Source organism: Moschus berezovskii, chromosome 22 (genome assembly GCF_049115385.1).
Source record: "Moschus berezovskii isolate FMDL1 chromosome 22, NW_MosBer_1.0, whole genome shotgun sequence".
NCBI lineage: Eukaryota > Metazoa > Chordata > Mammalia > Artiodactyla > Moschidae > Moschus > Moschus berezovskii.
Genome location: NC_142481.1, coordinates 52,160,042 through 52,181,891, shown reverse-complemented (window position 1 = coordinate 52,181,891; position 21,850 = coordinate 52,160,042). Strand labels below are relative to the sequence as shown.

General features: G+C 46.2%; 1 protein-coding gene across 1 annotated transcript in view; it reads right to left on the bottom strand.

Annotated features, from left to right (window-relative positions):
• GINS2 (GINS complex subunit 2) overlaps nt 1-15,052 on the bottom strand; it is a 29,226-nt gene extending 14,174 nt beyond the window's left edge. The window contains exons 1-2 of the mRNA XM_055413009.2: nt 14,844-15,052; nt 14,529-14,643 (exon numbers count right to left, since the gene is read on the bottom strand). Of these exons, the coding sequence (XP_055268984.1) occupies nt 14,529-14,643; nt 14,844-14,933 (205 nt within the window). The 5' untranslated portion in view covers nt 14,934-15,052. The remainder of the gene's footprint in view (nt 1-14,528; nt 14,644-14,843) is intronic.
• Between the last annotated feature and the right edge of the window lie 6,798 nt (nt 15,053-21,850).

Sequence of the window (21,850 nt, the reverse complement as noted above, 5' to 3'; positions counted from 1 at the left end):
TTCGTATGCATACGGGTACAAAGAAAACCATGGTTCCAATGGATACATGCACCCTAATGTTCACTGCAGCACTGCTTACCATATCCAAAACATGGAAGCAACCCAAATTTTCATGGAGAGAAGCATGGATAAAGAGGATGTGGTACATACATCAGTTCAGTTCAGTTCAGTTCAGTCGCTCAGTCGTGTCCGACTCTCCGCGACCCCATGAACCACAGCACGCCAGGCCTCCCTGTCCATCACCAACTCCCGGAGTACACTCAAACTCATGTCCACAGAGTCGGTGATGCCATCCAGCCATCTCATTCTCGGTCTTCCCCTTCTCCTCCCGCCCCCAACCTTTCCCAGCATCAGAGTCTTTTCCAGTGAGTCAACTCGTCTCATGAGGTGGCCAAAGTATTGGAGTTTCAGCTTTAGCATCAGTCCCTCCAATGAACATCCAGGATTGATCTCCTTTAGAATGGACTGGTTGGATCTCCTTGCAGTATAAGGGACTCTCAAGAGTCTTCTCCAACACCACAGTTCAAAAGCATCGATTCTTCGGCGATCAGCTTTCTTCACAGTCCAACTCTCACATCCATACATGACCACGGGAAAAACCATTGCCTTGACTAGACGGACCTTGGTCGGCAAAGTAATGTCTCTGCTTTTTAATATACTATCAAGGTTGGTCATAACTTTCCTGCCAAGGAGTAAGCGTCTTTTAATTTCATGGCTGCAATCAGCATCTGCAGTGATTTTGGAGCCCAAAAAAACAAAGTCTGACACTGTTTCCATTGTTTTTCCATCTATTTCCCATGAAGTGATGGGACCAGATGCCATGATCTTTGTTTTCTGAATGTTGAGCTTCAAGCCAACCTTTTCACTCTCCTCTTTCACTTTCATCAAGAGGCTTTTGAGTTCCTCTTCACTTTCTGCCATAAGGGTAGTGTCATCTGCATATCTAAGGTTATTGATATTTCTCCCAGCAATCTTCATACATACAACGGAGTATTACTCAGCCATTAAAACGAACAAAATAATGCCATCTGCAGCTACATGGATGAACCCGGATTAACAAGTAGATTACCACACTAAGTAAACTAAACCAGGAAAACACAAATATCATATGAAATGGCTTATATGTAAATTCTAAAACAAAATGATACAAATGAATATATTTACAAAATAGAAACAGACTCACAGATTTAGAAACCAATCTTATCCTTAGCATAAAGGAAAAATGGAGGGGAGAGAGATACTGGAGTCTGGGATTGACATACACACACTCAGTTCAGTTCAGTCGCTCAGTCGTGACTGACTCTTTGCAACCCCATGAATCACAGCACGCCAGGCCTCCCTGTCCATCACCAACTCCCGGAGTTCACTCAAACTCATGTCCACAGAGTCGGTGATGCCATCCAGCCATCTCATTCTCTGTCGTCCCCTTCTCCTCCCGCCCCCAACCTTTCCCAGCATCAGAGTCTTTTCCAGTGAGTCAACTCGTTGCATGAGGTGGCCAAAGTATTGTAGTTTCAGCTTTAGCATCAGTCCTTCAAGAGAACACCCAGGATTGATCTCCTTTAGAATGGACTGGTTGGGTCTCCTTGCAGTCCAAGGGACTCTCAAGAGTCTTCTCCAGCACCACGGTTCAAAAGCATCAATTCTTCGGTGATCAGCTTTCTTCACAGTCCAACTCTCACATCTATACATGACCACTGGAAAAACCATAGCCTTGACTAGACAGACCTTGGTTGGCAAAGTAATGTCTCTGCTTTTTAATATACTATCTAGGTTGGTCATAACTTTCCTTCCAAGGAGTAACCGTCTTTTAATTTCATGGCTGCAATCAGCATCTGCAGTGATTTTGGAGCCCCCCAAAAATAAAGTCTGACACTGTTTCCACTGTTTCTCCGTCTATTTGCCGTGAAGTGATGGGACCAGATGCCATCATCTTAGTTTACTGAATGTTGAGCTTTAAGCCAACTTTTCACTCTCCTCTTTCACTTTCATCAAGAGGTTCTTCAGTTTTTCTTCACTTTCTGCCATAAGGGTGGTGTCATCTGCATATCTGAGGTTATTGATATTTCTCCCAGCAATTTTGATTCCAGCTTGTGCTTCATCCAGCCCAGCATTTCTCATGATGTACTCTGCATATAAGTTAAATAAGCACGGTGACAATATATAGCCTTGACGTACTCCTTTTCCTATTTGGAACCAGTCTGTTGTTCCATGTCCAGTTCTAACTACTGCTTCCTGACCTGCATACAGATTTCTCAAGAGGCAGGTCAGGTGGTCTGGTATTCCCATCTCTTTCAGAATTTTCCACAGTTTATTGTGATCCACACAGTCAAAAGCTTTGGCATAGTCAGTAAAGCAGATGTTTTTCTGGAACTCTCTTGCTTTTTCAATGATCCAGCGGATGTTGGCAATTTGATCTCTGGTTCCTCTGCCTTTTCTAAATCCAGCTTGAACATCTGGAGTTCACGGTTCACGTATTGCTGAAGCATGGCTTGGAGAATTTTGAGCATTACTTTACTAGCGTGTGAGACGAGTGCAATTGTGCGGTAGTTTGAGCATTCTTTGGCATTGCCTTTCTTTGGGATTGGAATGACAATTGACCTTTTCCAGTCCTGTGACCACTGCTGAGTTTTCCAAATTTGCTGGCACATTGAGTGCAGCACTTTCTTCAGGATTTGAAATAGCTCAACTGGAATTCCATCACCTCCACTAGCTTTGTTCGTAGTGATGCTTTCTAAGGCCCACTGACTTCACATTCCAGGATGTCTGGCTCGAGGTGAATGATCACACCATCATGATTATCTAGGTTGTGAAGATCTTTTTTGTACAGTTCTTCTGTGTATTCTTGCCATCTCTTCTTAATATCTTCTGCTTCTGTTATTAGAGAAATGCAAATCAAAACTACAATGAGATATCACCTCCCACCAGTCAGAATGGCCATCATCAAAAAGTCTACCAACAATAAATGCTGGGGAGGGTCTGGAGAAAAGGCTACGCTCCTACACTGCCGGTGGGAATGTGAAATAGTGCAGTCGCTATGGAGAAAGGCATGGAGATTCCTTACAAAGCTAAAAAAGGAGCTAGCATACGATCCAGGAATCCCAATCAAGGTCAAGTATCTGGAGAAAACCATGGTTCCAAAGGATACATACACCCCAACGTTCACTGCAGCGCTGCTTACAGCACCCAAGACATGGAAGCAACCCAAATGTGCATCGACAGATGAGTGGATGAAGAAGACGTGCACACACACAACAGAATATGACTCAGCCTTGAAAAAGAACAGTGCCATCTGCAGCAACGGGGACGAACCTGGAGATTATCACACCAGATAAACTAAACCAGACAGATATGGCTTATATGTAAAGTCTAAAACAAAAAAATACAAATGAATTTATTTACAAAATAGAAACGGACTCAGAGACTTAGAAAACAAACTTATCATTAGCAAAAAGGAACAGTGGAGTTGAGGGATAAATTGGGAGTATGGAAATGACATAAACACACCCCACTATATTTAAAATAAATAACCAACAAGGATCAACTGTATAACAGAGGAAACTCTACTCACTATTCTGTAATAACTGAAATGGGAAAAGAATTTAAACAAGTGTAGATACATGTATATATACAACTGAATTGCTATGCTGTACACCTGAAACTAACAACTTTATTAATCAACTAAACTGCAATAAAAGATAAAAACTAAAAATCAAAGTAAACAAATGGGACATAATTAAACAAAAGCTTTCACACAGCAACAGAAACCATAAACACAATGAAAAGACAACCCACAGAATGGGAAAAAGTATTTGCAAACGATTAAACCCACAAGATATCTATCTCCAAAATTACAAGAGATTATGCAGCTTGATATAAAAATAAACAATCCCATCACTTAAAGGAAGAAGACTCCAATAGACTTTCCAAAGAATACATACAGCTGTGCAAGAAGCACATGAGAAGAGCTCAACATCACATAATTATTCAGTTCAGTTCAGTCGCTCAGTCGTGACTGACTCTTTGTGACCCCATGAATCACAGCACGCCAGGCCTCCCTGTCCATCACCCAGAGTTCACTCAAACTCATGTCCATCGAGTCGGTGATGCCATCCAGCCATCTCACTCTTTGTCGTCCCCTTCTCCTCCCGCCCCCAATCTTTCCCAGCACCAGAGTCTTTTCCAGTGAGTCAACTCTTCACATGAGGTGGCCAAAGTACTGGAGTTTCAGCTTTAGCATCAGTCCCTCCAATGAGCACCCAGGATTGATCTCGCAAATCAAAATTAGAATGAAATATCACCTCCCATCTGTCAGAAAGGCCATCATCAACAAGTGTACAAATAATAAATACTGGAGAGGGTGTGGGGAAGAGAACCCTCTTAAACTGTTGGTGGCACTGTAAGTTAGTGCAGCCACCAGGGAGATCAGTATGAAGGTTCCTCAGAAAATAAAACTAGAGCTATCATATGATCCAAATATTGGGCATATATATGGACAAAACTATAATACAAAAAGTTACATGCACCCTATGTTCATAGCAGCACTGCTTACAATAGCTGAGACATGGAAGAAACCCAAATGTCCATCAACAGATGAATTCATAAAGATGAATTCATATATATTTAAATGGTAAATACACACAATGAAATACTACTCATCCATAAAAAAGAATAGTATGATGCCATTTGCAGCAACACAGATGGAACTAGATGTCACCAAACTAAGTGAAGTAAGTCAGGACAAATCATACATCGGTTATATGTGGAATCTAAAACACGGCATATCCTGGAGAAGCAAATGGCAACCCACTCAGTATTCTTGCCTAAAATCCCATGGACAGAGGAGCCTAGCGGGCTACAGTCCATGGGGTCGCAAAGGGTCTGACACAACTTACCTACTGAGCACACACGTGTACACACAAACAGGGTTACAGAACAGAAAGCAGACACAGCATCCTTCTTAATTTGGGTTACAGAACAGAAAGTAGACACAGCATCTTTCTTAGTTTTTCCATATTTATATGCAATTAAAATGTAGAAAAAGGTGGGAGAGGAGATGGAAGTATAAGTGATAATCACCCATACCTTTAAACCTGCAAGTCCAATTATATTGTGAGAACTTGAAATATATAATAAAAAAAAAATCCAGTGTGTGTGCATATATACTGTATATTTAAAATTTTTTCCTAGCTTTGTCTGAGGAGAGGATAGAAGCAACGGTATGTTTGGCACAAGATTTCCTTTTTTATCCCCAAGTTTTTTTTTGATGTGTACCAATTTTTTAAACTCTTTATTGAAGTTGTTACAATAGTGTTTGTTCTACATTTTGGATTTTTGGCTGCAAGGCATGTGGGATCTTAGTTTCCTGACCAGGGACTGAACTCCTACCCTCTGCATTGAATGGTAAAGTATTAACCACTGTATCACCAGGGAAGTCCATGGCATGTGGTTTCTCAGTGCTGTTTTCCATTAAGATAAAACAAGCTGAGAAGACCAATGTGAGTTTGGGGAAAGCTTAACTAAGCCTGAGACATCTTGTCCCAGAAATAAAAATGTGCTCAAAGAATGACAGTGACACAATAAAAGGACAGAGAAGCCTGCCCAAAGGGGCGCTCCCACTGGCCAAATCTGAAATAATTTTAATATTAAAATATATAGTAAAATAGTTGGTTTTAATCAATTGCATAAAATAAAAATTCATGAGTTTCTTTTAATATAAATAAATGCATACATACATAAACAGATGTGATGGCCTTTTACAATAAAATGACAGCAAATTAAGTACAGAAGTAAATCAATGGATGCAAAAACTGCTGGGTAAGAAAATGAAAAGAAAATGGATCAAAGTTAAGTTCATCAATTTCAGGGCAACAAACTGATGTCACGTGCCTTTTTCTTTTTTGGAGAACAGTTGCTTTACAATGCTGTGTTAGTTTCTACTGTACAGCAAAGTGAGTCAGCTATGCTGTGCTTAGTCATTCAGTCATGTCCAACTCTATGGCACCACATGGACTGCAGCCAGCCAGGCTCTTTTGTCCATGGGATTCTCCAGGCAAGAATACTGGAGTGGGTTGCCATGCCCTCCTCCAGGGGATCTTCCCAGCCCAGGGATCAAACTCAGGTCGCTCGCATTGCAGGTAGATTCTTTACCATTTGAGCCACCAAGGAAGCCCAAGAATACTAGAGAGGGTAGCCTATCCCTTCTCTAGGAATCTTCCCAACCCAGGAATTGAACTGGGGTTTCCTGCATTGCAAGCGGATTCTTTACCAATTGAGCTACCAAAGAAGCCCAAATCAGCTATATATATACATATACCGCCTTTTTTTTCTTTTATTTCCTTCCCATTATTTGCCTTTTGATATAATGCAATGAGGAGGCCCCAACATCACTTCCCAGGCATCTCTGCTAAAAATGTATAACCTGAATCTAATTCTGAGGAAATGTGAGGCAAATCCAAGCTGAGAGGCAGTCTATAAAATAATTGTTGTACCCTTAAAAATTTTAAGATCAATAAACACAAAGATTGAGGAAATGTTCCAGAGTAAAGGAGTCTATAGAAAAAGAACACTAAATCCCTTGAGGGACTGTGAACTAGATCCTGAAATGGAGAAAAAATAGCTGTAAAGGACACTAGTGGGACAATTTAAAAATTTGAATATGGACTGTGGATTAGATAATAATACTGTATCAATGTTAAATTTCATAATTTTGAGAATTATACTGAAGTAATATAAGAAAATATTTTTGCTCTTAGGAAGTATACATTGTGTACTGCTAATGGTGTACATTGTCTCCAACTTATTCTCAATAATTCAGGAAAAAATTAATATGCCTATACACAGATTGGCAGATGGAAACTGGTGAATCTGTGTAGAGGGTATATGGATTTTGTTTACAGTATTCTTAAAATCTTTCTGTAAGTTTGAAACTATGTCAAATAAAGAGTTATAAACACCTAAAAAAATAAAATATGGCACAAATGAACCTATCTACAAAACAGAAACAGACTCACACAGAGATCAGACTTTTGATTGCTAAGGGGGAGGGGTGGAGGGGGAGAGGGAGTAGACTAGGAGTTTCGGGTTGGTAGATGCAAACTGTTAAACTTAGAATGGATAAACAACAAGGTCCTACTGTTTAACACTGGAACTATATCCAACCTCCTGGGATAAACCATAATGGAAAGGAATATTAAAAATATATAGGTCAGTCTGCTGTGTAGCTGAGATGGCACAACATTATAAATCATCTATACTTCAATTAAAAAAAAATGATATAATTCCATTTGCAGCCACATGGATGAACCTGGAGATTATCAAAATAAGTGAAGTAAGCCAGACAAAGATACAAATGAACTTATTTACCAGACAGAAACAGACTCACAGAAAAGTGGAGGGGAAAAATAAATTGGGAGTTTGGGATTGACATAAACTCACTACTATACTTAAAATAAATAACCAAGAAGGATCTACAGTATACCAAAGATAACTCTGCTCACTATTCTTTAATAACCAAATAGGAAAAGAATTTGAGAGACATATGTACATGTATCACTGAGCTACTATGCTGTACACTTGGAACTAAGAACATTGTTACTCAACTATACTCTGATAGAAAATAAAAATTAAAACCAAAAATAAATGGTACCAAATGAAACTGAAAAGCTTTTGCACAGCAGAGGAAACCATAAGGAAAATGATAAGATAATCCACAAAATGGGAGAAATATTTGCAAATGATAAGACCAACAAGGGATCAATCTCCAAAACTGACAAAGAGCTCATGTAGCTCAATATCAAAAAAAATAAACAACCCACCAAACAATGGAAGGAGACCTAAACAGACTTCTGTCCAAAGAAGACACACAGATGACCCACAGGCACATGAGAAGATGCTCAACATCACTAATTATTAGAGAAATGCAAATCAAAACTTCAATGATATATCACCTCACACTGGTCAGAACAGTCATCATCAAAAAGTCTACAAACAGTAAACACTGGAGAGGGTGTGGAGAAAAGGGAAACCTCCTACACGGTTGGTGGGAACGAACCATGGTGTTGAAGACTTGAGAGTTCATCGGACTGCAAGATCAGACCAGTCAATCCTAGAGGAAATCAACCCTGAATATTCATTGAAAGTCCTGATGCTGAATTTCCAATACTTTGGCCACCTGATGCAAACAGTTGACTCCTTAGAAAAGACCCTGATGCTGGGAAAGATTGAAGGCAAAAGAAGAAGGGGCAAAAGAAGATGAGACAGTTAGATAGCATCATCAACCCAATGGACATAAAGCTGAATAAACTCTGGGAGATGGTGGAGGACAGAGTAGCCTGGTGTGCTGCAGTTCACAGGGTCACAAAGAGTCAGACACGACTTAGCTACTGAACAACAGTCACTACGGAGAACAGTACGGAGGTTCCTTAAAAAGCTAAAAACAGAGTTACCATATGATCCAGCAATCCCACTCCTGGGCATACCTTTGGACAAAGCTATAATTTAAAAAGATACCTATGCACACCTATGTTCATAGCAGCGCTACTTACAATAACTGAGACAAGGAGGAAACCTAAATGTCCATCAACAGATAAATTCATAAAGAAGATATGCTACATGTATACACTGGAATATTACTCAGCCATGAAAAAGAACGAAATAATGCCACTTGCAGTAACATGGATACACCTGAAGATTATCATACTAAGTGAGGTAAGCCACACAGAGAAAGGCAAATATCACATAATGTCGCTTATATGCAGAATTGAAAAATATGCAAATACACTTATTTACAAAACAGAAACAGTCACAGACTTAAAAAACAAACAGGATTACCAGTGGAAAAAGGTGGAGGGAAGGGATGAATTGAGAGCTTGGGATTGACATACACACACTAAAATGTTTAAAACAGAAAACCAATAAGGACCTACTGTACAGCACAGGGAACTCTCAACAATCTCTAATAGCTTAAATGAAAAAAGAATTTGAAAAAGAGAAAATACATGTATAACTGAATTACTTTGCCGTACACCTGAAAATAATACAGCATTGTTAATCAACTACACTCCAATGTAAAATAAAAACAAAAAAAGACAACCCACAGAATGGGAGATATCTGCAAATGATGGGACCAACAAGGGATTAGTCTCCAAAATTTACAAAAGCTCAGGATGCTTAACAGCATTAAAACAACCCAATCAACTAATGGGCAGAAGACCTAAATAGACATTTCTCCAAAGAAGAGAGATGGCCAAAAGGCCTTAAAAAATGTTTAACATCGCTGATTATTACAGAAATGCAAATCAAAACTACAATGAGGTATCACCTCACACCAGCCAGAATAGCTACCATCAAAAAATGCACATATAATAAATGCCGTAGAGGGTGTGGAGAGAAGGGAACTCTCCGACACTGTTGGTGGGAATGTAAATTGGTGCAGACACTCTGGAGAACAGTATGGAGGTTCCTTAAAAAAAACAGAGCTGCCATATTTATGACCCTGCAATCCCACTCCTGGGCATATATCCAGAGATGGACCCCAATGTTCATTGCAGCATTGTTTACAACAGCCAAGACACGGAAGCAACCTAAATGTCCATTGAGAGAGGAATGGATAAAGAAATGTTACATATATACTAGGAATATTACTCAGCCATTAAAAAGAATGAAATAATGCCATTTGTAGCAACATGGATCCTAGAAATTGTCAGAGTGAGTGAAGTAAATCAGACAGAAGAGAAATATCGCATGACATTCCATATATGTGGAATCTAAAAAGAAATGATACAAACAAACCTACAAAACAGAAAGAGACTCACAGAGAAAGAACTTATGGCTGCCATGGGGAAAGAATAGTTAGGGAGTTTGGAATAGACATGTACACTCTGCTATATTCAAAACAGATAACCAACAAGGACCTACTCTATAGTATATGGAACTCCACTCAATGTTATGTGGTATCCTGAATGGGAGGGGAATTTGGGGGAGAATGGATACATATGTATGGATGGCTAAGTCACTTTGCTGTCCACCTGAAACATCACAACATTGTTAATCAATTATATCTCAATACAAAATAAAAAGTTAAAAATAAATAAAATAGATAACCAACAAGGACCTACTACACAGCACACGGAACTCTGTTCAATAGTCTAATAGCCTAAATGAGAAAAGAAATTTAAAAAGGGTAGATACATGTATATGTCCAACTGAATCACTTTGCTGTTCACCTGGAACTAACACAACATTGTTAATCAACCATACTCTAACGTAAAATCAAGAACAAAAAGGACCTCATTAAACTCAAAAGCTTTTGCACAGCAAAGTAAACCATAAACAAAAGACAACCCACAGAATGGGAGATGCTAAAAGATCAACCTCCAAATTTTGCAAAGAGCTCATGCATCTCAATATTAAAAAAACAACAACAACACCCAGTCAAAACACAGGCAGGAGACCTAAAAAGACTTTTCTCCAAAGACGACATACAGATGTCTACTAAGAGGTACATGAAAAGATGCTCAATATCGCTAATTATTAGAGAAATGCAATCAAAACTACAATGAGGGCTTCCCTGATGGCTCAGCAGAAAATAATCTGCCTGCCAACGCAGGAAACACCAGTTTGATTCCTGGTCCAAGACTCCATATGCCTTGGAGTAACTAAGCCCGTGCTTCACAATATTGAGGCTGTGCTCTAGAGCCTGAAAATCACGACTACTGAGCCCACGTGACTCAACTACTGAAGCCCGAGTGCCCTATAGCCTGTGCTCTACAAGAGAAGCCTGCACACCAGAAAGGATAGCCCTGGCTTGCCGCAACTAGAGAAAAGCCCACGCAGCAAAGAAGATCCGGGGCAGTCAAAAAATAAATAAAATGAAAAAATAAAGTTCCTTAAAAAAAAAAAAAAACCTACAATGAGATATCACCCCACACCAATCAGAATGGTGATCATCAAAAATTCTACAAAAAATAAGGACTTCCCTAGAGGTCCAGTGGTTAAGACTCCAGGTTTCCAAGGCAAATGGCATGGTTTAGATCCCTGGTTGGTCAGGGAACTAAGATCCCACGTGACATGCAGCATGGACAAGAAAATACATTAAAAAAAAAAAATCTACAAACAGGGGCTTCCCGGTGCCTCAGTCAGCAAAGAATCTGCCTGCAATGCAGGAGACCTGAGTTCCATCCCTGGGTCAGGCAGATCCCCTGGAGAAGGAAATGGCAACCGACTCCAGTATTCTTGCCTGGGAAATCCCATGGACAGAAGAGCCTGGCAGGCTACAGGCCACGGGGTTGCAAGAGGTGGACAAGACTTAGCCACGAAGCCACTCGTATACTTTTTTTTAAACAGAAATTACAATAAAATGCTTTTTTAAAAAACTACAAACAATAAATGCTGAGGGCGGGAAGAAAACGGAAACCTCCTGCACTGCTGGTGGGAAGGTAAATTGGTGGAGCCACTATGGAGAACAGTACAGAGGGTCCTCAGAAAACTAAAAAAAGAATTACCATCATTCTGCAATCCCACTACTTGGCATCTACCTGGAAAAACACCCAGTTCAAAAAGATACAAGCTGTTTTCTATGTCTGCATCTCCACTGCTGCCCTGTAATCGGTTTATCAGTGCCATCTTTCTAGATTCCATATACATGTGGTTAAGAGATTTGTTTTTCTCTCTCTGACTTAAATCACTCTGGCTGAATCATGTTGATGTATGGCAAAAATCAAACAAATATTGTAAAGCAATTATCTTTCAATTAAAAATAAATTAATTTAAAAATATAAGAGGAAAAAAATGCAAACTAAAAAAAAAAAGGTACAAGCTGAGGGCTTCCCTGGTGACTCAGTGGTAGAGAATCTGCCTGCTAAGGCAGGTGACATGGGTTCAGTCCCTGGTCTGGAATACCCCACATGCTGCAGAGCAACTAAGCCTGTGCACCACAGCTACCGAGCCTGAGCTCGTGAGCCACAGCGGCTGATCTCAGCAATGAGAGAAGCCACTGCAGTGAGAAGCCGGTGCACCAAAACTAGAGAGTAGCCCCCGTTCACCACGACTAGACGAAAGCCTGGGCAGCAGTGAAGACCCAGCACAGCCAATAGAATGAGTGAGTGAAAGTCGCTCAGTCTTTTCTGACGCTTCGCGACCCCATGGACTATCCATGGAATTCTCCAGGCCAGAAGACTGCAGTGGCTAGCCTTGCCGTTCTCCAGGGGATCTTCCCAACCCAGGGATAGAACCCAGGTCTCCCACAGTGCAGGCTGATTCTTTACCAGCTGAGCCACAAGAGAAACCCCAAAACACTGGAGTGGGTAACCTTTCCTCTCTCCAGTGGATCTTCCTAACCTGGGAATCGAACCAGGGTCTCCTGCATTGCAGGCAGATTCTTTAACAACTGAGCTATCAGGAAAGCCCCTGACACAGCCAAAAATAAATACATAAAAAACTAAATATGTTAAAAAAAAAAAAGTTTTCTCTGAAATTGTTAAAAAAAGAAAAAAGATACAAGTGGGACTTCCCTGGAAGTCCAGTGGCAAAGACTCAGAGCTTTCAGTGCAGGGGGCTCGGGTTCTATCCCTGATCAGGGAACTAAGACCCCATATACTGCATAGTGCAGCCAAAAATAAATAAACAAACACACGCACCCCAATGTTCACTGCAGCCCTGTTTACAATAGCCCAGACATGGAAGCAATGTAAATGTCCACCGACAGATAAATAAACAAGATGTAGTGTGTATACACACACACACACACACACACTGGAGTATCACCCAGCCATTAAAAAGAATGAAATAATGTCACTTGCAGCAACATGGATGGACCTGGATATCATCATGCTAAGTGAAGTAAACCAGACAGAACTGGACAAATACTAAAAGCACAAGCAACAAAGAGTTGATAAACAGCACTTCACTAAAATTTTTAAATACTGTGTGTCAAAGGACACTATGAAGAATGTGAAAAAACCCATATAATATAGGAGAAAATATCTGTATCATATAGATGATACATATTTTTTAGATTCCCCATATGATATGCCTTATATGGGGAATCTAAAAAAGAATGATACAAATGAACTTATTTACAAAACAGAAACAAACTCAGGCTTAGAAAATAAACTTCGAGTTAGGAAAGGGGAAAAGTGGAGGGGAGGGACACATTGGGAGTTTGGGACTGAGATATACACACTATTACATTGTTTTAACTTGAACTTTTTATTTTGTATTGCATGTGTGCATGCTCAGTTGCTTCAGTCGTGTCCAACTCTTTACAACCCTATGGACAATAGCTAGCCCGACAGGCTCCTCTGTCCAAGGGGATTCTCCAGGCAAGAATACTGGAGTGGGTGGCCATGCCCTCCTCCAGAGATATTTCCCACCCAGGGATCAAACCCACATCCGCTGCGACTCCTGCACTGCAGGTGGATTCTTACCTACTGAGCCACCTGGGAAGTCCCATTTTGTATTGAGGTAGCCTGTGGTCATGTATGGATGTGAGAGTTGGACAGTGAAGAAAGCTGATCGGCGAAGAATTGATGCTTTTGAACTGTGGTGCTGAAGAAGACTCTTGAGAGTCCCTTGGACTGCAAGGAGATTCAACCAGTCCATTCTAAAGGAGATCAATCCTGGGTGTTCATTGGAAGGACTGATGCTAAAGCTGAAACTGCAATACTTTGGCCACCTCACGCGACGAGTTGACTCACTGGAAAAGACTCTGATGCTGGGAAAGGTTGGAGGCGGGAGGAGAAGAGAATCGATGACAGAGAATGAGATGGCTGGACGGCATCACCGACTCTGTGGACATGAGTTTGAGTGAACTCCGGGAGTTGGTGATGGACAGGGAGGCCTGGCGTGCTGGGATTCATGGGGTCGCAGAGAGTCGGACACGACTGAGCGACTGAACTGAACTGAACTGAACAGCCAATTAACAAACAATGTTGTGACGGTTTCAGGTGAACAGCAAAGGGACTCAGCCATCCATATACATGTATCCATTCTCCCCCAAACTCCCCTCCCATCCAGGATGCCACAAAACCTCCAGCAGAGTTCCTTGTGCTGCAGGAATGTGTCCTGCTAGATTTCAAATGGATAACCAATGAGCACCTACTGTATAGCACATGGAACTCTGCTCAATATTCTCTAATAACCAAGATGTAGAAAGAATTTCAAAAAAGAGTAGACACGTGCACATATACCTGAATGACTTTGCTGCATACCAGGAACTAACACAACGTTGTTATTCAACTAATACTCCAATATAAAATAAACACCAGGGACCTCCCAGGTGGTCCAGTGGCTAAGACTTCCCGCGCTCCCAATGAAAGGGGCCGGGTTCAATCCCTGGTCAGGGAACTAGATCCCCCAAATCACAACTAAGACCTGGCGCTTACAAACAAAAGGAAAATAAAATAATTTTTTTAATAAAGCGAGTGGAAATAATATTACAGTGAAAACCTGAACTGCAGTTGGTACACACGCCCCCTAAACGGCAGCCCGTCTCCCAACCACTCGCGGGGCCCGCTCGGCGTCCTCACCCACGTCCATCCACTCGGGCGGGAGCAGCCGACACTTCTGTCTCTGCTTCAGGTTGACCGCCAGCCACAGAGGCACCTGCACCGGAAGGCCGGGGTTGAAAGGCCCCAGGTCGCCCTGCAAACACGCACACCCCGTCACTCACAAGCCGTCCGCGAGCTGACGCCCTGCGCGCTCTCGGCCGGCCCCGCGCCCCGCCACCCCCGGCACCGCTTCCCCAGCCCCGCCCGACTACAGCTGCGGGCCCTGGGCCCCGACAACCCAGCCCGCGGGAGCGGGAGCCCACCAGAGCGAGCCGGGGGCCCGGCGGTTCTCACCCCGATGAGGTAGATCTTGTCCAGGCTGAAGTTCGGGATGATGGTGACCAGCTCCTTCTCGGCCAGAAACTCCACCTCCGCTGCGTCCATGGCGTCGCCAGCGGCAGACCCAGGACTCGCCGCCGCCACCGCCGCCGCCGCCGCCGCCACCTCAGGTCCCTCAGCTTCCGAGAAACCACCGCTGTGTCCGCGGCTTTCCCGCCACCGCGCAGAGCCCGCCCCCTGGCCGGAAGGAGCCCCGGCCGGCCTATAGGAAGACGGCGCTCTACGTGGGGCGGCGGAAGGCGGGGAGAGCTACTGTTACGAGCACGCGGATTGGCCAGCTTGAACGGGCTGGGTCCCGCCCCCCTCGCGGAAGGCCCCGCCCCCTCCGTGTCCCGGTCTCGCCCCTCCAGTGCGCAGCTCACCTGGAGCCGCCGGTTCACCTACACCTAGGATCGCCCTCGGTGTCCCTTCACGAGCCCCGGGCGCCTGCCCTCCCACACCGCGAGTCAAACTGGGGCTGGGTGGGCTTCGGGGCCGGGAGTTTTCAGTCGCTCAGTCGTGTCCGACTCTTTGCGACCCCTTGGACTGCAGCGCGCCAGGCTTCTCTGTCCATCACCATCTCCCCCAGATTGCTCAAACTCATGTCCATCGAGTCGGTGATGCCATCCAACCATCTCATCTTCCGTCGCCCCCTTCGGAGCCAAGAGTTATTGCATGTAATTGGTAACGGTGTAACCTTTCTACACAAACGCGGGACCCCCACCCACCCACCCAAGCAGAGTGAGGGAAGGCGTTGTTTCCTTTAAGTTCACAATCTTCTGGCCTCCCTGTACACAGGGTTCAGTTCAGTTCAGTCGCTCAGTCGTGTCCGACTCTCCGCGACCCCATGAATCACAGCACGCCAGGCCTCCCTGTCCATCACCAACTCCCGGAGTTCACTCAAACTCATGTCCACAGAGTCGGTGATGCCATCCAGCCATCTCATTCTCCGTCGTCCCCTTCTCCTCCCGCCCCCAACCTTTCCCAGCATCAGAGTCTTTTCCAGTGAGTCAACTCGTCGCATGAGGTGGCCAAAGTATTGCAGTTTCAGCTTTAGCATCAGTCCCTCCAATGAACATCCAGGATTGATCTCCTCTAGAATGGACTGGTTGGATCTCCTTGCAGTATAAGGGACTCTCAAGAGTCTTTTCCAACACCACAGTTCAAAAGCATCGATTCTTCGGCGGTCAGCCTTCTTCACAGTCCAACTCTCACATCCATACATGACCACGGGAAAAACCATTGCCTTGACTAGACGGACCTTGGGTAACATCTATAAAAATGCAGATTCCTTCATCGCACCCACATATTCCAATTCAGAAACTGCTGGAGGAAAGGCTCACAACCTGCACTTTTACAGGCTCCACAGGTGAAACCTGTGAAGGGGCGAGTTTGCAAATAGGTATCAGTGAGCTTGGCTCTTAACTGTTGGTCCGTCCAGGTGCCCTCTACAGAGTGGGTTCACGTGAACCATTGCAGCAGTGGTTCTCAGGCCCACCTCTGGCAGCATCCCTTCCCTACTCTCCCTCACCCTTCCCCCAGAGATGCCCAGTGTTGACGTGCACGCTCCTGCAGACTTCTGATTCAGTGGTTTGTGTGAGCATAGAGGACTGACCTCTAACCAGGGTCAGGGGGATTCCAGTGGGGTGATGATAAGCCAGGAGAGCTTCCGCCTGAGGTGAAGCAGCTAGAGGAGGACTGGGGTGGGGGTGGGGGTGATGCTGAATTTGACAGCATTATCTTTAGGCGCCAAGAAAAAGTATATGTGACAGGAGTATTTCAGGGTTCTAGATCCCTTCAGGAAAGCTCCCTCACCCCACAAAACCACACACTTTGCTGTCTAACCATCCAGAAAACTGCCCCATGTCAGGTTGTTGGGAAGATGAAATAAAGCCATCATCCAGTTCTGCCCATTCACACGGCCTGGAAAGCAGTTTGTTGTTTATCTGCGTTGGAAATGTTCATGACGAGCCTGGAGATTTCCTTCATTGTGTCATTTACAAAGACAAATACTTTCTAAGAAAATAAAATCCCTTGGGATGCTGTGTAACCAAGAGCAAGTGACCACTCTGAACGTCTGTCTTTTCATCTGCAAGCGAGGTAGGAAGAGGAGTCCCCAGGGTATTTGGGGAAGAGGGGGGTGGCAGGCCACCTGGCCCCTCCTAAAATAGAAGCTCCCTCAGGCATCTGCAGGGAGTGTGTGCCAACTTGTCTGGGTTTTGATTGATGGGGCAACGTTTCCTTGACTGGTAAATATTTGTTTCAAAGTTGGAGAGACTTCCCTCCCTCATTTCCGCAGACTGTAAAGGCAAAGGAAAAGAGCTGGTGGGAGAGCCAAGGTTCAGAGAGGCCTTGGTGGGATCATGAGTGCTAGCAGAGCCCAGGGTCCTGGTGTCCTTTCTGGGAATGTGGGGACATGCCTCACAGGGTTGTAGGCAGAATGAGACAAAGGAGGTATAGCCTTCCACACTACAAAATGGTGGCGTCTTGGAGCCTCAAACTTGAGTAGACACCAAGGTCCTTCAGTTCAGTTCAGTCGCTCAGTCGTGTCCGACTCTCTGCGACCCCATGGACTGCAGCACGCCTGGCCTCCCTGTCCATCACCAACTCCCGGAGTTTACTCAAACTCATGTCCATTGAGTCAGTGATTCCATCCAACCATTTCATCCTCTGTCGTCCCCTTCTCCTCCTGCCTTCAATCTGTCCCAGCATCAGGATCTTTTCAAATAAGTCAGTTTTTCACATCAGGGGGCCAAAGTATTGGACATGTATTGGACAAATATTGGACAAGTGTTGGACAAACAAGTATTGGACAAGGTATTGGCCAAGGTCCTTAGGGGGACCGTGTTAAAGCAGCAGGATTTACAACAGCCAAAAGGTAGAAACCACCCAGATGTCCACCGCTTTCCCATGGTCCCTGGGGACTAGCGGGGAAGCAGCGACTTGCTGCGGGTGGCATCTCCCAGCTAGGGAGGTGGCTAGAATTACAGTCATGGAAGCAGAAGGGACATGCAGAGTGGAAAAACACCTCCTCCTGAAACTCTCTCTTCCCTCACCCCAGCTGAAAGGGGCCCTTGGGATGGTACCCGCCAAGGACAAAGACTGCTTCACTACCTGGGTCCCTCTAAGGTCTCCGAGGCAGGGGTGATAGCCTGACCCCCGCAGGCCTGACTCCCCTGCTGTTTCTGGCCACTGGTGAATTCCACTGGTGCGGTCCAGCCGCTCCAACTGGTACCTCTTCTGACCTTCACCTCCTAGAGCCCTTGGGAGGCAGGGAGGGAATGACTGATGTAGGCGAAGTTCTCAGATGCGTCTGGCCCAGCTGTGCAGACAGCCATGGTTCCTGCGCCCGGTGGCAGGGCTGGCTCTGCTCACGACAGTCCTCAAGGTGTCCTTCTCCCTGCTGAGTGCGGTGGTAAAGCAGGAAAGACAGACAGCTCCGGTTCTCCAGGGCCGCTGTATAAGCTGCTCCCCAGAACCTGACCAGATCCTGAGCAGACCAGGTGAGAGATGCAGGTTGGGGAGTGACATGAATGGATGAGCAGTTTACAGAAAGAGAGCTCCAGGGGGCAGAGTGGGGGTGGGACCCAGTCCAGCAGCAGGAGAATCACCTGAAGGCTGGGAGCGGATGTCTAGCTGAGCGCTGGTGATGGCAGCTCGGGCAAAAGCCCAGGGGACCAAGAGGAGGTATGGTCTGAAACCAGAGCCCGTGGACTGCCTGCAGGGTCCCAGAAAGCCTGGCTCGGGGAAGCCTCTGGACCCCACCCAGTGGCCACAGGTCTTTCCCAGCTGCCTGTGGCTCCACACAGCCCAGCAGCGTCCCCCTAATCGCCACCGCTGGGCCTGCGAGTCCCTCCCTGCTGCCTGCAGGCCACCAGAGTCTGGCAGGGGAGTCAGCCCGTGAGCCGCAGGGCGCACATCATGGCTGAGCCGGGTGGGAGCTCTCAAATGCCTCCGACACGGTGAGAATACACTCTTGTGTCTTTTTGCCATCTGCTGCTGTCATTAAAAAATTACATTTCCATCTGTTTTCACACTTTTCTCCCCTCCCAGCCCCCCTCCCGGAGGCATACAGCATGAATCCCACATCGAGGACGCGAACGTTCTGTCGCCTCTTGGAGCCTGGGAATGTCGCCGGGACACACGGGGTTAGGGGTAACTGGCTTCGTGGAGCTATTCATTCCTCCTAGGTCGACGTTGACCGTGACCTCTGCCCTTCACACACCAACCCCTCCACACACACTTTGCGGGAAGCCACTTACAAAGCTTTTTTTGTTGCTGGTTTTAATTAGTATGTGTGGCTTTAGCATTAAAAATAAATAGAAAATAAACTGCAAGCATTAGTAACCATTTCCCCTGGGAATGTATTTAAGGAAGAACAGACTCAAGAAATAACAATCAGGGAGCCATGTCTTAGGCTCAGAAAAAAATTGTCATTCTAGACCAACCCCAAAGATGTAACCCCTCTCCCTGACCAATATAGCATGCCTGACCTTTCATGAAGGGTCAAGTCCACGGAAAATCCAACAACCCCCCTCACCAGGTTGCAACCACAGACTTCGCCTGGTGGATCTCCTCGAACACTGCCTTGCAAACATCAGCATAATCGCTAACATTCTAGGTTCCATACGTATAGTCATCTGTTTCATCTTGCCAACAACCTGGTTACTACCTTCTTTTGAAGACTGAGGAAGCTGAGGCTCAGAGTCGATCAGTTAATAATTTTTTTTTTTTTTTAACTTTTGGCTGTGCCCCACAGCATGTGGGAACTAGTTCCCCAGCCAGGGGTTGAACCCACTCCCCTGCACTGGGAGGTGGAGTCGTAACCACTGGACCGCCAGGGAAGTCTGATGCTGAGGCTCAGAGTGGCAAAGTAACTCACTCCAGGTCACCCATCTGACAAAGGGAGCATGGGGGTGGACGCGGCAGGCTGGGCGCCAGGCCCCAAGGAAGGCTTCAGGTGGAAGCGGTTTATTCACAAGGCCCTCCCGGGATGCTCCAGGAAGGCGGGAGACCTCCAGGGCCAGTTCAGGTTAAGGAGCAGGTTTCTACTGCTGGCCCCTTGGGATTCAGACCACCCCCACCCCACCCTACGCCCCACCAACCTGTGACTCCCAGGGAGGCCTGGCTCCTCACAGTACCAGCACTGTCCCCAGGGAGCTGGTTAGAGACACAACAGTAGACCCAGCTCAGACCTCCCCTAACAAAGGGCATCTGCCTTTGAACCAGCTCCCTGCTGACAGAACCTTCCAAAGCACCAGGTTGTCTCAGTCCCCTCACCAGGAGAAGGAACAGGGAGGTGGGGAATGTATCCGCTAACTCCCATCCATAGTGGGTGAGGGGTACTGCCAGGCGGCCTCGAGAGAGCCCCCAGGCCAGCGGCTCCTGCAGCAGAGGAAGCCCTTGGCCGCTGGAGTAGAACCCTGCCCTCGCGCACACACACAGGGCTCCATCACACCCAGGGATACGGTCCCAGGTGGCCTGCTCCTACCGCCCACCCCACACTCACCCCTCCAGACTCCTCAGGTCCCTGCCGCATTGTGCCTATTCCCCAGATGAGCAAACGGAGGCCCAGGGAGGTGGATGCCCTGTGTGATCATGACCCCCATTTACTGACTGACTGTTCCATGCCAGGCACTATGTGGGCGTTGTATGGAGATCGTTTTCCTTAACGCACATGGGCTCGCCACGTGGGAGGTCCTGCTCTCCTCACTTCACAGGTGAAGACAAGATTCAGAGGGGTTGAACAGCTTTCCAAGGTCACACAGCACAACACAAGGTCTGGCCAACACCCTTGCTAGCATCCACTCCCCCTATTCTTTCTCACGCTCCTAAGAAGGAATGCTGGGAGGCTGCAGTGGGGTGCCCTGCCCCCTGCCATCATGGCCCCCACCTTGCCCCTTCCTCATGAGGAGGCAGAGCTAGCTTGAAGGCAGAGCCTCAGGAGCAGTGAGCATTGCACAGGGTTTCTTGTGGCTTGGGGGGCAGGTGTCACGAGGAAGGGTCCCCCTCACTCAGCTGGGGTGCATACTCCATGCTGGCTCTAACAGGAACGAGCCCTTCATATTCAAGAGGCCCAGAACCCAGGACTGGGGTGGGTGCCTTGGACTGCAAGGCCTTTCTGCAGGAGACCAAGGGGACTCACCTGGCCCTGTGAGAAAGCCAAACTGGCTCCCCAGGGCTGCGAAGCCTCTGGCTGGCCCTCCACCTGCTCTCCAGCTCGCAGTCCTCTTGCTGTTGCCATGGGCACTAAATGCCTGGGGTGAAGTGCCCATTAGCCACGGCAGGTCACTGAGTGGGCTGGAGATGGGGGGTGGGCGCCCCCAGCCTGCACACTGAGCCAGCCCTCAGGGCGAGCACCCAGCCCTGAGACCCAGTGTCCCCTGGGTCCCGGAGGGAAAGGACTGTGGCAGTGTCCACGTCACCTCCAGGGGGATATAAGGGGTGCCGAGTATCCAGGGAGAAAGGGACAATCAACAAGAAATATTGCTGAGTGGCACCTTCGTGTGGATGGTAAGAATGCGGGGTCTGGGTTCAAGTTCTCACTCTCTGACGACCTTGGGCTCTAAGTTTCTCAGGTGGCCCATCTGTAAAATGGGGGTAACCACAGCGTCTACACCAGGAGACTAGACGGTTATTCCCAGCACGTCACTCCCTCCCTTTATAGACCTGTCTGTCCCTTCCTGTGCCATGTGACTGCCCAGCTCAGCCACGTGGGGTATGTCTGTGTAGCTTGCTTGCTCCACGCGTGGAGGCGGAGAACGCTCCTGCAGGGCCCAGCGTGTGCTCTGAGCGTCTGCAGTGAGAATGCACTCTGGGCACTACTGGCCACAAAATGAGGAGGTCCAATCAAGGGGCCAAGACCACCCAAAAGCCCGTCACCAGCCAGGCCAGCCCCTCCATGATAAGCGAGTCTCTTAAACCCACCTTTGTACTGAGCGTGCTCCATCTCCTCTGCCCGCCCAAGGAGCAGAGTCCACAGC